Consider the following 16985-nt stretch of genomic DNA (forward strand, 5'->3'; position numbering starts at 1 on the left):
TATTTCATTTTTTAAAGTGAATCTTCACCATCGAGAGAAAGGGCCAAAAACGACATAGTTCTGTATAGCATGATATTCCAAACATGTATTGGGTCCGATATGTTCTCGTGGATCAGGCGTTACATGGCAGAGGCATGCACTCTACCGAGTACCCTGCTAGTTTTAGCTGCTTCCTGCTGGAGTCAAACCTGTAAATCTATTAATTAGCTTTCTCCATTCATTAATTATTAGTCCTCTCCCAGTTTCACTGGAGAAGACTGTAGTTTTGCTCTCTGTCTGTCTGTCCGTCCATCTGTCCCACCTGTGGTTTTTCAGACTTTTTCCCATACCCTTTAAAAGACTCACCTGAAATGTGGTACATGCCTTTATTATGATACGTTACAGAACAAGTTCGAGTTCCAGGGCGTTTCCTCAATTTTTTCACAGAGTTATACCCTTTTTGGACTTAGAAAATATCACATCGTTCGGGGATATGTACTGCAAAGCAAATCTTGCTCTTGTTGTCTGTATATCAATGATGTCAATCGCACTTCTTTCCTGCCACGACAGATTCCTATTTCGTCTATCGTTTCAGCATGCACATCACCTGGTCACCTGGCTGCCCCTTCCCTTCTCAATCGCAACCAGAGCTCACAGTTTGAGTTCAATTCCTTATCGACCCAGGAGACAAATAAACATATAACTACACACATACTCTTTTCACTGAGCTCATATTCTAGTTCGTGCCAATCATGTAAAATAGGATGGAGAAAACCAAAACCCGTCAAATAGTACTCTAATTATACTCTACTCGTGTGCAAGGCAGTTTGATATGGTGGTTGAAGAAGGAGTTGTGGGAGCATTGGGCCGTGTGAGCGTGCGGGATGCAGATGCTCCCGGCACGCCAGCCTGGTCCGTAATCTACGACGTGCAAGAGGGAGATCCTGAGGATTCCTTCTCTATTGAAACAGAGGCAGGAACGAATGAGGGTTTGGTGTTTGTTCTTAAGGTGAGACAAATGCTTCAACTGCTCTTTTACCTCTCTCTTTGCGTTCGCCTGTTAAGCTCTTAATACAGTACAAACTTTTCTTCTTCTTTCGGATGCAGCACCATGGCTGTGAGTAGCGTCATTGGTTGAGGGCACGCGTGCACCATTGATGCAACACCCTCTGCAGGTTAGGGCAGGAATTTGGAACTTGTTCAGGGTGCCAGCGATAGCTCAACTACTCTTGAGTCATAGCTCGACTGTGGGATCTTTAACACCAACCAACTAATGCCAGAAGACAGGACGCCCAACGTCAGTTTGAGGGACAGCACACACATTGATGCCTCACCCTGCCTGAAATGCGAGACACCGGGATGACAGTTTGTAGCTCCTCCGAGATTCGAACCAAGGCTAGACAGCTCAAACACAAGTGTGCATACCTCTACGCCATCTTGTCAGCCCAAGTACAAACTTGAAATAATGCTTCATTAGAAGAAGCATGTTTCATTAAGCAGACTTTGAACAAGAAACAAACAGTAACCCTCAACGAAGCATTTTAGAACAGGGACGGCTTTTTTGAGGGATGGGTTTTTTTTTTTTAAGTGGGATTTGACAGGAGAGCTCGGAGGGAGCATTACTCACCTTTGAGCTGTCAAGTCTGGGTCCAATTCCAACCCAGATCGATCTCAACTGTCTTCCCGATGCTTTGCAAGCGGAGTGCTGCACCAATGATGATGTCGACGTTTGGATGGGGGAGAGCGAAGTCAGCTGTCCAATCAGCTAGCATTCAGTTGTGCAAATGAAAGATTCAATGGTATATTTTTGGAAAAGAGAAGGACATTGTGTGCCAGTGCACTGGCCAAAATCGGAATTCTTGCTTTTAGTGGAGGGCTCCTTTGACAGCATCCTTTGATGGAGTAACCTGTTCAGCAGTAAAATCTCTCCTGCAGAAATGTTCTCGTGGGTAACAATTAATGCTCCCCCAGAGGGGTGTGGGGAACAACTACCAGTATTCCAAGAAAAACAAGTTCCAATTTGTTTGTTACAGCATCGTGGGATTATTCTCTTACCAAACCTGGCACATATTGTTATGCTTGCTATGAATTCAAAAATGAACCTTAATCCTTATATAAACTTCTCCCTGATCCCAAATAACAGCCTCTTGACTTTGAAGCCAAGCCAACTCATGTACTTCGGATCTCTGCCCGAAATCACGATGGAGAACAGGCCACTGTCACTGTTGCAACGCTAGTTGTACGCGTTCTAGACCGTAACGAGGCCCCCGTGTTTACCAAGGACCATCTGTGGGTAGATGTAAGTGAGCATGCACAACAGAGGGATCTTCTGGTCACACTGTCCGCAACTGACCCTGACCACCTGGCTGCACAGATCATCACGTGAGAATGACGTGTAAACTGCACTGCACTGCATTGCATTTGTTGTTTACGTTTCTACTTCTTGTAATGCATTTGTTGCTGTGTTTGATTCTGCAGTGTAAGCAATTTGTAATGATCAAACCAGCACACAGGATCAAAGCAACGGCCTTAATAATTAAATAATCCCAGAAAGGAAATGACGTCGAGTTCCGGTAATGCCGGATCTACAAGATGTAGTAGCAACACCCACAACACCATTGAAATTTTTTTACTCTTCATTATTGCTTTCTATAATAATAAACGTCAATGTATCAGTCAGTGTGTGTCTCCTCCATAACTCAAAAACCATGAAACCTCGCGGCACCAAACTTTGAAACCTGGCGGCCCTATCTATCCCATCTCTTTGGAAGGTGAATTGTTTGTCAGGAATAAAAGCAATTTAATTGAAGTATTTATATTCCATATGCAGAATGGAAATTAATGTACAAAAACTCAACATCTCCACAGGACTACACTTATTGTCAGTCGTTGTCACAAGATCCTGTACAATCTCAAACAAGGAAATGAGGCCATTGGTCCATGATTGCCATGGTGCACTCCGGGTTAATTTTTGTTGCAGCTCTAAACATCAATCTTCTTGGTGTTTTGCCGAAGTCTAAATGACCCGCTCTTGAATGGGTGACCAAACTTGCCGCATCATATAATAGACGCATCTGAATGAAATAATTCATCACATTTCATCCCATCAAGGACTCATTACACTGTACGTCGCCTCATAATCATGTAGTGATGAAACTATCTTGGTGTTGGCAGATATGAATTGGCAGATGACCCATCGGGCTCACTGGATGTGGACAGGGAGAGTGGGGATGTAACCCTGAGGCATGACATGGACAAGTATTTGGAACCCCTGGCTGGCAACATCACATACCGTGCACTTGTTCTCGCCGTTGATTCTGGTAAGAGTTGTCAATCGTTCCAGGCCGTTGCATCTTGTTGGTGAAGGTGCTGGGTTGTTGAATTTCTGATCAGTGCACTTGGCTGTGATTATTTTGCTTTGCTTGCAGTGTTACCACTGATTGGGAGAATTTACCAACATCTTTGAAAATCGAGACTCCTTTATCAAGACAGCTAGATTTCTTGATAATTTGATTCAAATTAATGAGTTAAGAATGGGCGTGTAATGATCTACGCAAGCTTGGAAAATCTTGGGACATTCCAGGTGCTCACGTTGGAATTATTTTTTTTGAGTGGTAACACTGTTTGCTTTGCTTCCTGCATAACCAACGTACTCCTTAGTCCATCCCATGCTCAGTGGGAGGCAGGGTTTTACAATCACTTCTCTTTGTGTGTTTGTGTATCTGGCTGTGTGTCTGTCCAGGCCAAAACCTTTTTTTTATCATTTGAGCTTATGTCAACAAATTTTCAACAAAACTTTATTATGAACATATGGAGAAGACAAATTAATAATTTTGTTAAAAAGTCAAAAGGTCAAAGATCAGCATGACGTAATATCATCAATTTTCATTATTATTGTTGTTCTTCGACCCTTTTTTGCCTTTTTTTTTTTTGCTTTAAATCTTTTTACCATTTTTTTCTCTCCAAGTAATCACTAATCCGATCAGCAGAAAATTTTCAGGGTAGGAGCGACACCCCATGGAGAATATTTTCATAATTGTGACATAGATCACATGATATGGCAGCCAAATTGGATTAAATACAAAACGATTAAAAAATTACACAAAAAAACCCTCCAATATCATGGGGATTAAGTTCCTGGAAAATGCCGTGATAGTTGAAACCGCGATTGTGGAAACCAAGGGCCAATGGGAAAGTGGGGGGTTCAGTTCCTGGACTTTGAGAATATATCGAAGAAGATCGACGGTCGCCATAAATAAGCATATATATATATATATATATATATATATATATATATATATATATATATATATATATATATATATATATATATATATATATATATATAAAACATGTTAACATTGAAATATACATGTAAATACAATAAATACAGTGTAAACTAGAAAGGCACTCGGTAGAGCGCATACCTCCGCCACGGAATGCCTGATCCATGAGAACATATCGGGCCCAATACATTTTTGAAATATCTTGCTATATATCGTTTTTGGCCCTATCTCTCAATGGTGAAGTCATTTTAAAAATCAAAAAACTTTCGTATCCGGATTCGGATCTTCACCAAATCAAATCAACATGTCCACCAAGTTTCATCTGAATCCGTCCACAACTTTTTGAGAAATCCTGTTATATATTAGTTGAGTCAAATCTCTCAATGGTGATGAATCACTTGAAAATTATCGGATCCGGATCCTGATGATCGGACAAAAATTAAAACATGGCACATCTTATTCTACTCCCAGTGGGAAAAGGAGGATTTTAAGGATGACGTCATTGGTGAAGTGGTAGACCCAACCATAAATGTTTCAATCAAGATCCTCGTTTACCGTTGAGATTCAGTGCGTATGTCCAGGCCGTAACATTTTTGCCAATTGAGGTTTTGTCATCATATCTCCAAACAAACCTTCATTATGAGATTGTGTACAACACAAATTAATGAAATGTACAATTTTTTTGTAAATGTCGTTTTCGTCAAGTTTTGTTCGAATACAAAGCCGACGTGGACCTTGAGATGCTTTCTAGTTACAGTAAATTTGGGCTGCTTGTTTCTTTTCATAGTTGGCCACTTTTGCATCTTTTATAAACAGGGATATCACAAACAATGTTTTGAGGTTATGATTATGAAGAAATCGATCCAAACTTGGTCTTTCACATTTTGATACTGCTATAGGGATGTTGCCTCCCTGCCCCCCCTCCCCCCCACCCCCCTCACATTCATTAACTCCAACTTATTTTGATAAACACAACAAATCAGCCCAAAAGTGAAACATGGCTGGAACATGAAAAGTTACATGTGTAAATAACTGAAATAAATTGAGGCTTCACCCCCCCCCACCTCCCCGACAGGATCTCCACCTGCCACAGGGACCACAACACTGCACTTGTATCTTCGAGAAGTGAATGATTTTGCACCTGAGTTGACTCCCGCACGTGCCCAGATATGCCACATGCGTGATCTCTCCTCCGGTTTATTACTCACTGCTGTTGATGGTGATGCACATCCGCAAGCTGACCCCTTCCATTTCTACCTGAACCAGGAACAAAACCTGAGCAGAAATTGGACTCTCACACCCATCAATGGTACAAGCTGGCAAAGCTTAACACAGCTTCACATGTGACAAATTGGCAATCATTTGCGAACTAATGATTCCGATAACAACTGTTATACGACCATAATCATCAATTTTTTTGATTTTTGTTCATGGCTCCTGTTGTTACACTTATCCAAGGTACCTCACAGAGATCTGTAGGATTTTAAAGGGGAAAAAAAAGTTTGATTGAAAATCAAATGCACACATAACCAGAATGGCACTTGATAGAGCGCATACCTTCGCCAGGCTGGACAGTATACGTTTTGTATCCCACCGATAGGCCGGATCTTGATCCCGACTTGAACCAAAATCGAATCGGCTTGTTCTTGTCACCTACCAAACTCATCCACAACTTTTTTTTAGATGTCAAGCAATATGTCGTTTTGGGCCTCATATCTTATCTTTCAATGGCGAAGAATCACTGAAAAAAAATTATCGGATCCGGATCTGGATCTTCCCCCAAATCGAATCAATTTGGCCACGTTAAACGACCAACCTGTCCACCGAATTTCGTCCGAATCCATCCTCAACTTTTTTGAGAAATCCTGCTCACAGACAATCAGACAGGGATGAAAACGTAACCTTTGGTACCTTCGGTGGTGTAGGTAATTAGCAATAGATTGCAGCTGCACAATATTCACCAATACAGAAATAATTGTAGTAGTTGGGATTGATCATAATAATTAATATAATGGTATTTTGTCAGATGCACAAAAGCTTGTGGGCTCCCAAACCCATTGTGTGTGCTGCAGTCTGCCAAGCATACATTTGTTGTCGGGAATGCATATATTGCATCAGGATTCAATGATGAATTCTGCCCAGTGGTTGTGTCATTGCTGAGGAACACCTGTGCTGCTGAAGTGGTGCCCCTGCACTTTAGGGCAGGAATTTGAGCAGGGTACCCCCACACAATGACCTACTCTGTTCTAAAATGTACCATAGTATCTTTAACATCCATCAGGGAATGTTAGCAGATGGGACACCCAGCTTAATGTGCTTCTGCAGGACGGTATACTCATTGATGGAATGCTTTTCCTGCGAAATACCTGAGTGGCGAGTTATAGTTGGGTGGGAAAACAGACGCGCAGACAAGACGGCTCAAAAGGCGAGCGAGTGCACCACCTCTGAGCACCACCTCACCACAACCTCCCTCCTCCCAACTCCACTCTACCAATTACATAACAGATCAAGTATTTCTTCTTAAAAAAACAAATTCGATCCACAAACCTTGAGGATGATCGTCATTCATCTCGCCAGCTAATCACACAATAACGATCACCTTTCATGCACAAACAAAAGCCAATCATATGGCAATAATAATGATAATAAACATTCATCCATCCAGCCAATCTCATAGTAATGATGTTCCCATTCATCCATCCAGCCAATCTCACTAATGATATCGCCATTCATCCATCCAGCCAATCTCATAGTAATGATGTTCCCATTCATCCATCCAGCCAATCTCACTAATGATATCGCCATTCATCCATCCAGCCACTCTCATAGTAATGATGTTCCCATTCATCCATCCCATCCAGCCATTCTCATAGTAATGATGTTCCCATTCATCCATCCAGCCAATCTCATAATAATGATGTTCCCATTCATCCATCCAGCCAATCTCATAGTAATGATGTTCCCATTCATCCATCCAGCCACTCTAATAGTAATGATGTTCCCATTCATCCATCCAGCCACTCTAATAGTAATGATGTTCCCATTCATCCATCCAGCCAATCTCATAGTAATGATGTTCCCATTCATTCATCCAGCCAATCTCATAGTAATGATGTTCCCATTCATCCATCCAGCCAATCTCATAGTAATGATGTTCCCATTCATCCATCCAGCCAATCTCTTACTAATGATATCGCCATTCATCCATCCAGCCACTCTCATAGTAATGATGTTCCCATTCATCCATCCAGCCAATCTCATAGTAATGATGTTCCCATTCATCCATCCAGCCAATCTCATAGTAATGATATCGCCATTCATCCATCCAGCCAATCTCATAGTAATGATATCGCCATTCATCCATCCAGCCAATCTCATAGTAATGATATCGCCATTCATCCATCCAGCCACTCTCATAGTAATGATATCACCATTCATCCCTCCAGCCAATCTCATAGTAATGATATCGCCATTCATCCATCCAGCCAATCTCATAGTAATGATATCGCCATTCATCCATCCAGCCAATCTCATAGTAATGATATTCCCATTCATCCATCCAGCCAATCTCATAGTAATGATGTTCCCATTCATCCATCCAGCCAATCTCATAGTAATGATGTTCCCATTCATCCATCCAGCCAATCTCATAGTAATGATGTTGCCATTCATCCATCCAGCCAATCTCATAGTAATGATATCGCCATTCATCCATCCAGCCACTCTCATAGTAATGATATCGCCATTCATCCATCCAGCCAATCTCATAGTAATGATATCGCCATTCATCCATCCAGCCAATCTCATAGTAATGATATCGCCATTCATCCATCCAGCCACTCTCATAGTAATGATATCACCATTCATCCCTCCAGCCAATCTCATAGTAATGATATCGCCATTCATCCATCCAGCCACTCATAGTAATGATATCGCCATTCATCCATCCAGCCAATCTCATAGTAATGATATCACCATTCATCCCTCCAGCCAATCTCATAGTAATGATATCGCCATTCATCCATCCAGCCAATCTCATAGTAATGATGTTGCCATTCATCCATCCAGCCAATCTCATAGTAATGATGTTCCCATTCATCCCTCCAGCCAATCTCATAGTAATGATATCGCCATTCATCCATCCAGCCAATCTCATAGTAATGATATCACCATTCATCCCTCCAGCCAATCTCATAGTAATGATATCACCATTCATCCATCCAGCCACTCTCATAGTAATGATATCACCATTCATCCATCCAGCCAATCTCATAGTAATGATGTTCCCATTCATCCATCCAGCCAATCTCATAGTAATGATATCGCCATTCATCCATCCAGCCAATCTCATAGTAATGATATCGCCATTCATCCATCCAGCCAATCTCATAGTAATGATATCGCCATTCATCCATCCAGCCACTCTCATAGTAATGATATCACCATTCATCCCTCCAGCCAATCTCATAGTAATGATATCGCCATTCATCCATCCTGCCAATCTCATAGTAATGATATCGCCATTCATCCATCCAGCCAATCTCATAGTAATGATATCGCCATTCATCCATCCAGCCAATCATGTAGTGATAGATGGCATTCTTCTAAATATTTCATCGTCAGAGCTTGCACAACTTAAGACACAAAAAGGAAGTTTGCCACACATCAACTCAGCCATCAAGAAGGTTTATCGTGCTTTATATTGACAAGGCAATCAGTGTTTGTAAAGAACGGGATGTTTATAGCATATAGAGCCTCTGTGACACTCATCAAACAACAGAGATAGCAGGATGTAGTTATATTCCATTCATGAAAATTCAGAGATAAAGCATCTGATGTGTGCTGACCATAATACTGTTTTGAGCAATAATCTAAAAGTACAGTACAGTATTTTGTTGACATGTTATTGGAAATGTTAATAACTCTAACACAATCATAAGTACTTGATCAGCTTTTTATCTGTTGTAAATGTTGGTGTTTCTAGTTAGGCAGTGGTTTGGCATTCGACAGGTCAGGAAAACTCACTGCTCACCTCCACTCTTTCATTCCTCATTTTTTCCACCTGTGGAACCAACTTCAACATTCTCTTCAATTTCATTCTTTCCTCCAGGTCTTCAAGATAGCTGTGCACCACCATCTCAAGTCATCTCCCATCCACAACCATGATCTTTTCTACACCTGTTAATCCTCTCCAAACCCACTTCCTTCCAAATTTCCAGTTTTTCCTTCCTGAGAATTTGCTCCTGTATCCATCTTGTTCACCCCATGTGTCCTCCCCTACCCCTCATTCTTCTCCACATCCCTTACTTGTCCAAGTCTCCCTCTATTTTGTCCCTCAACCCTGCTGTTGGTGTGCTTCCCCCCTCTCCTTCTACTGTTTATAAGCCCGTCCCCCCAGCACAGCGGGAGATGGGGTTTTACTAGTGCGTGTGTCCGTCCAGGACATACCTTTTTAGGTCATCTCTTCGAGCATGACCTAATAATATGGGTGTCGATGTCCTTCGATCCGTCCGTCCGTTCACAATGAAGTTGAAGCGGGAGATCTGGTCATTAGTGATCCTGATAGAGCTCGATGAGACGTACACGACGGTATGACTTTCAAGGTCACCGAAGGTCAAGGTCAAGGTCACGAGGCCTTTGAAGTTGCGAAAATGACGATTTTCAAATTATATCTCGTCCGCCATTTCTTAAGCGATCTTGAATTTGATTGTAGCATATGAATCTATGGGGCAATATCTAAATTTGGTCAGGTCAGATTTTCGATATTCGCTTTCGTTTTCGTGTCACGTGACTTCAAAGTTGGCAAAAAATGCGAAAATGATGATTTTCAAAATCGATCTCCTCCTACATTTCTCAAGCGATCTTGAATTTGATTGTGGCATATGAATCTATGGGACAATATCTAAATTTGGTCGGGATGGATTTTCAAATTTCGCTTTTGTTTTCGCGTTATGTGACTTCAAAGTTTGCAAAAACGGCCCTACCTTCAGGAGGCTATATATTCTCTACTGGGCAAGGTAAAAGTTAGTGAATGATGTCATTGCATAGCAGCTGACCTTGTCTTTCATGTCCATTCGAAAGAATACCGATATCTCCGAATACGTACACGTCATGTGACTTTGAATTTTGCGAAAACTGCTTCATGTAGTTGCAAAATGACGATTTTCAAAATCTATCTCCTACATTTCTTAAGTTATCTTGAATTTGATTGTGGCATATCAATCTATGGGACAATATCTAGATTTGGTCGGGCCTGATTTTCGATATTCGCTTTCGTTTTCGCGTCACGTGACTTCAAAGTTGGCCAAAAATCCCTCCTGACCCGAGAACACTACGCCCTAGTAACAGGAACTCATGCTTGTTTCTCGCAGAGATGACCGTCACTCCCGCACGGGTGTATTTTTTTTTTTTACCATTTTGATTTCATCATCAAATTTTGAACAAACCTTTATTATGAGAAAATGGGAAAAATGTGTAAAAATTGGGTCACAATGTGAACGGGCAAAGTCATATTAACTATATATAGTCCGTATTAGCCCTGCCACAGCGCGTCAAGCAAGAGATGAACCATGAACCATGAACCATTCATAAAATCGTTTCCATGTTTGTTTATTAACCTCCGCCATCTTCGAAAATGGATGGAGGTTACTGTTTTCACCCCTTTCTGTTTGTTATCTTGCCAAAACGAAGTTTTTGCAAGATATGTTAGTCAGCTTGTATGTTTTTTTTTTGTTTGTCTGTAATCACGCATAAAAAATTCTGCAGAGCACAGTTATCATTGGAAATTTTTGTAACTTCGCATATCAGAGGCCTATAGAGGTCCCTTTCAGCGCACAAAATTTTGAAGGTCAAGGTCACTTTGTCACAAATCAGGGGAGTCGACGAAACCCTTATTTTTTTGAGTAATTTTGATCGGATCGTCTTCAAACTTCATGGGAATGTAGTATATGGTCTGGCGCTCAGCTGATTAATTTTTGGTGGCGATTGGCCTTGACCTTCATGGTTAGTGCCTAAGGTCAAACATATTTGACCCCAAGGTCAAATTTTCAAGTTTTAGGAACCATATCGTGTAGTACCTCAAATTGAACACCTCGATGAGTGCTTTCTAGATATGTCAAGCTTGAGACATTATGACGTCATTTGGTGACGTTATGAGGCAAACGCATATTTTTCATGGTTACTCTGTAGAACGATTCTCATCGGAATCTCTCGTAGGCAGATATTCCTCAAGGAGTCGCTCGTGGTGGATAGCAGCTCTGTTCACCTCAGTGGGACCTTAAAGAATTCACACGTGGTCACCTTTTAGCAAGATACGGGTCACCCTGCGGGTGACATTGGTTTTTGTTTATTTGTTTGTTTGTTTGTGAACAGTATTACGGAAAAACTCCTTGACGGATTTTGACGAAACTTGGTGGGGGGGGGGGTTAGGTATGATCCAAGGATCATGTCATTAGATTTTGGAGTTGCTCCTAAATCCAATATGGCCGCTATGGCGGCCAATTTGACAAAATATTTGAATTTTTTTTATTTGCATTTCTTCATGTTTTAAATGATTTCCAACCCCCCCCCCAAAAAAAAATTGTTAGAGAAAAAAATTTTTGCAACTTTTTTTCCAACAAAATTTCGATTTCGATTTTTGCATTTCTACATGATGTAAGTGATTTCCAACCCCCCCCCCCCTAAAAAAGAGATTGTTAGAGAAAAAGCATTTTGCAAATTTTTTTCAACAAAATTTCGATTTTTTTGCATTTCTACATGTTATAAGTGATTTCCAACAAAAAAACATGCCAAAATTATAATTGCGGCTGATTTTGGAACTTCAGGTGGATATTCCCCAGGTAAAATCAATTTCTGTCTCAAGAAATCAAGTTATGACGAATGAATTGAGTATGTAAAAGTTAAAAGTAAAAGGGAAAGTTGCAAACTATAACCCTGTGAGCACTGTTGACGTTAAATTGAATGCATAGGATATCAGGTTCACTTGAGTGACCGAGCAGTATTGGCGGCAGAGGTTTTGCACTCTCCTGAGTGCTCCCCCTCTAGTTAACCTCCGCCATCGAAGATGGATGGAGGTTACTGTTTTCACCCGTCTGTTTGTTTGTTTGTGAACAGCATTACGGAAAAACTCCTCGACGGATTTCGACGAAACTTGGTGGGGGGATTAGGTATGGTCCAAGGATCACGCCATTAGATTTTGGACTTGGTCCAAAAAAAAAACTTAGAAAATTTTGCAACTTTTTTTCAAAAAAATTTCGATTATATTTGAAAAATATTTGAATTTTTTTTTTTGCATTTCTACATGTTTTAAGTGATTTCCAACCCCCCCCCAAAAAAAAATTGTTAGAGAAAAAACAAACAAATTTTTGCAACTTTTTTTCAAAAAAATTTCGATTTTTTTTTTGGCATTTCTACATACGTGTCGATCTAGTTTAGTTTATTCAATCGTGGTTCAGTAGAGTCTGATCCGGTTTGACCTACAATGAATAGGATATCAGGTTCACTTAAGTGACCCAGCAGTATTGGCGGCGGAGGTTTTGCACTCGACCGAGTGCTCCCCCTCTAGTTTATTTACTGCATTGAGCTTTAGTGTGTCTGTCCAGGCCGTAACATTTTTACCAATTGAGCTTTTGTCATCAAATCTTCAACAAACCTTTATTAAGGGAATGTGGAAAAATAATTATTGATACATCACAAATGATGAAGGTTGCGGTCAAGTTTCATCAAAATTGTGTGTATGGTTTCGGAAAAGAAAGCAAATACATATTTTCGGGGGCAACCCCCAGTAAATCCCCTTAGGGTCCGATTTTTTTTTTTTAATGCCGTGAACAAACTTTGGTACATACTGGGTGGTGAAGGTTGTGGTCAAGCTTCATCAAAATCGTCTGTGTACTTTCAGAAAAAAAGTTGCAAATGTTTGTGGACGGACAGACGGACGGACTTACAGACGGTGCGCCATGTCATAAGCTCCCCAGAACTACGTTCCAGGTGAGCTAAAAATTGGGTCAAAATGTGAAAGGGCAAAATCATATGAACCACAAATCGCCATTGTAAACACCATCACAGGGCATCAAGCATGAGATGAACTGTTTTAATAGCTTCCGTGTTTATATATTTGCTATTGAGCTTCAGTGTGTCTGTCCATGCCATAATGTTTTACCAATTGAGCTTTTGTCATCAAATCTTCAACAAACCTTTATTATGAGAATATGGAGAAAATAATTAAAAATTGGATCAAAACGTGAAAGGGCAAAGTCATTTTAACTATAAATTGCCATTATTAGCCCCACCGCAGGGCATCAAGCATGAGATGAACGATGAACCGTTTTTTTTTGTTTTTTTTTAATAAATCGCTTCCATGTTTCTTTATTTATTTACCATTGAGCTTCAGTGTGTCTTTCCAAGCCATAATATTTTTTGCCAATTGAGCTTTTGTCATCAAATTTTCAACAAACCTTTATTATGAGAATATGGAGAACACAATTCCAACTAAAATACACAATTTGGTGTCTGTCTGTTTGACTGTGATACATTAGGTCATTACATATCCAATCTCAACCAAACTTGACAGGGAGATTAAAGCCCCCCCCCCCCTCAACTCTCCTCAAGGTGGTTTTCTGCATTGGGAAAAATCTGCGTTAATGTGAATATCCGTGTTAAAATAGCTAATCGTGGTATTTTTGTAAGGCCACTTCTAATAACAAAAGTAATAACAACACCAATAATAGTAGCACAATATCAATGTTATTACAAAACAATATTAATAAGTAATGATATGCGCTCTCCCTAAGGGGGTTTTCCTCCTTGGACAAATGTCGTGTTAACGTAAATAAATAGCTTATCGTGGCATTTCGTGGGGTACCCCTTGCAGAAGTAAAAAAATATTATAAACCACAAACACATATCAAGAAGGATTACCTTTTTAAACAGTCGTTACTGCTGTATAACACTAAACTGAAAGGGAGGAAACCCAAGGTTCTTGAGACAGTGTATGTTTATCTCCTCCCCCACAGACTAACGGACCCGAGCCTAGATCTGTTGTAATCTATATACCCCAGAGAGGATAATAACATGACCCTTTCTGCCACTCCTGGAGGGGGTGGGTGCACTCGTAACTAAAATGTACAAGATTTTTTTTTATGTTGTTTTTCGCAAGTTTAGTTTGAGTACAAAGTGGATACGGACTAGCTTTGCATTTTTAGATGCTTTCTAGTTTTGTTCTGTTATGCCTGATCTGTTTCATTGTCTATCTCCTCTATGAGCCTCGACTTTGAATACAAAAAAAACCTCAAAGGGATGTTAAAACCACAGTAGTATTTGTCACTCTCACCCTCACATTGCTAAAAAACAAAAAACAAACATACCAACGATGATGATGATGATGATGATGATGATGATGATGATGAACCATACTCTTTATCGAGTGTTGGTGCTACTGTACCAAAGCAGTTTCTTTTGTATGCTGTAGATGTACCATACTCTTTACCTTAAGATAGGGAATTAGACTGGTCCACATGATCTGGCCCACTTGGGACTTGGTTTTCACTTCATGTGGTTGATGTTAAGATATTAATGGGGCAACTTAGCTAAATATAGCATAACAATTGTGCATTTTGTGAGGAAAGCACCAAATTTGGCACACTAGTAGCCTAACATATTATGAACAGATTTGGATATTGGGCCATCTCAAATTCAGCCGCTGATGGCTGTGGCAGCCATTTTCCACTGCCATCAAAAATTTTGAGATGGCCCAATATCCAAATCTGTTCATAATATGATAAACTACTAGTGTGCCAAATTTGGTGCTTTCCTCACAAAATGCACAATTGTTATGCTAAGTTGCCCCACTAGATGGCAAAAGTGATGTCCTTCAAGTCTGTTGAATCAGTTTGGTTTGGCTGAAGAGATTGCACATTAATCGACTAATTAATATTGAATACTAAAAAGCAAAGATATTGTGATGCTATAAATACATTCTGGAGGCTAGATGGGCTTAATGTCACAGCCTATGACATTTGCCTGACCCTTACTGCTGCAGATACACATGCTCTGTTGGGCCTGCAAGTCGAGGAAATGCCAATTGGCTCGTACCTGCTGCCTTTCCTCGTCTCTGATTCTGGAACTCCAGCTCTCACTGCCCGGCGCTCACTCAACCTGTCACTGTGCGAATGTGACTCGAACGGTGACTGCACGAGATTGGCAGCGGCGGTGGCAGGCCCGATTTTCAGTCTTAGTTTTGGAGCCATTGTGGCCATTGTCATTTCGATAGTTTCATTGTTAGGTGAGACATTTGCATTACAGTGCCAATACATTTTCGACCTCACTATCGGTTTTCCCGAATCTAACCAAAGTCACAAATCATTTCAAACAATTACAACAATATATGGGTTTGCGTCATGTCGTTTGCTACTTATGCTTTTTGCTATCAGACAAGTGTTTTTAATACGTGCCCCTTCGTGCTGTAGATTCACTCTGTTCATGGCATGGTTTCCAGAGAGCTGTCTCGTCTGGAATTGATTTCTGACTGGTTCAGATTTAAGTAAACAATACAGTTCTGATTGGAGCGGAGGGGCTTTTTTCAGTAGTGATGAAATAAACAATCCTTTGGAAGGGGACGTAAATTTGGCTGTCCCATCTGTACTTACATTGTGGACGTTAAGACCCCACGGTATCTTTCAAAAAGAGTCGGCCAATGTGTCCCAGTATCCTTCCAAAAGTATCTTCTTGTGGTTAGTTGTATAAGTAACATGAGCAGGAGTAGGTGGGAGCACGGTAGTATTGGTATGGCACAAGGATGATTCACCAATTGGCCTCATCCTGTGTCTCTGTTTCCTTGTATTCCTTTATATTTCCTTGATTCAAATGTTAATGATTTTGATTTGTACAGATGTTTCACCTTTGACCAATTGCACAAATGTTTGGCTATACACTGTACTGCGGTTATCTTTGGGAGACATTTAATTTGGCTGGCAGGATAGCCTCGAGATGTGTGCACTGGCCTCTGAACCGTCTTTCCTGGGTTTGAATCTCGACCCAGCAATCAACTGTCATCCTGTTGTTCCGCAAGCAGGGTGGGGCATCACTGTGTGCACAGACCATCGGACATGTATTAAACCGGAGGACCCATCTGCCAACATTGGTTGTTAGTGGACATTAAAGACCGCACAGGTGTTCTCGCAAAGAGCAGGCGAGTTGTCGCTGTCACTCTGAACAAATTCCATATTTCTGCTCTGACTGATTTCTGCGAAGGCAACAGCAAGCCACCAAGCATAGCCCTTGCTCAGGAATTGCTCTAGCCGCATCGACGCTTTGTTAAGAGTAATGTGCATCTGAATGATTGAACTGGTTCATTAATTGTCTTGTGCTGTTGCAGTGTTGTGTCTTCTAGTGATGGCATGCCTGATGTGCTTTCAAGATTCCAGAACCACTACGTTGGTGAAGACTGTGCTATCCCGCAGCTCCGATAGTGATGTAAGAGATAACGTCCTACACTATGATGATCAGGGTGGAGGCGAGCAAGATCAGGTAAGATAGGAGAGTGGAAGATAAAGTTGGTGAGGCAGCTGGACTGGATGAGATGTAAGATGAGAATGATGAGGTAGCATTGGATGGACGTGTAAATGAAAAAAATATATATATAATTTTTCAAAAGCATAAAAGAAAACTATGACATGGGATCCTTAAAATGCGAGTTTTGAAGGATCCTTTCAACAAGAATGCATG

The 16985-nt window shown here is 40.7% G+C and overlaps 1 protein-coding gene across 5 annotated transcripts in view; it reads left to right on the forward strand.

Moving 5' to 3' along the window:
* LOC147019985 (cadherin-15-like) overlaps positions 1-16985 on the forward strand; it is a 74097-nt gene that overhangs the window by 32101 nt on the left and 25011 nt on the right. For 4 of the 5 annotated variants that reach the window (XM_085894885.1, XM_085894888.1, XM_085894884.1 and 1 more), the window contains exons 7-12: positions 806-988; positions 2123-2361; positions 3154-3299; positions 5341-5574; positions 15301-15543; positions 16636-16787. In XM_085894885.1, the coding sequence (XP_085751011.1) occupies positions 806-988; positions 2123-2361; positions 3154-3299; positions 5341-5574; positions 15301-15543; positions 16636-16787 (1197 nt within the window). The remainder of the gene's footprint in view (positions 1-805; positions 989-2122; positions 2362-3153; positions 3300-5340; positions 5575-15300; positions 15544-16635; positions 16788-16985) is intronic. The other variant, XM_085894887.1, reaches the window with a different exon arrangement.

The sequence above is a fragment of the Eptatretus burgeri genome, chromosome 9, assembly GCF_056783735.1.
Source record: "Eptatretus burgeri isolate ZD-2024b chromosome 9, Ebu_testis_v1, whole genome shotgun sequence".
Classification (NCBI taxonomy): Eukaryota; Metazoa; Chordata; class Myxini; order Myxiniformes; family Myxinidae; genus Eptatretus; species Eptatretus burgeri.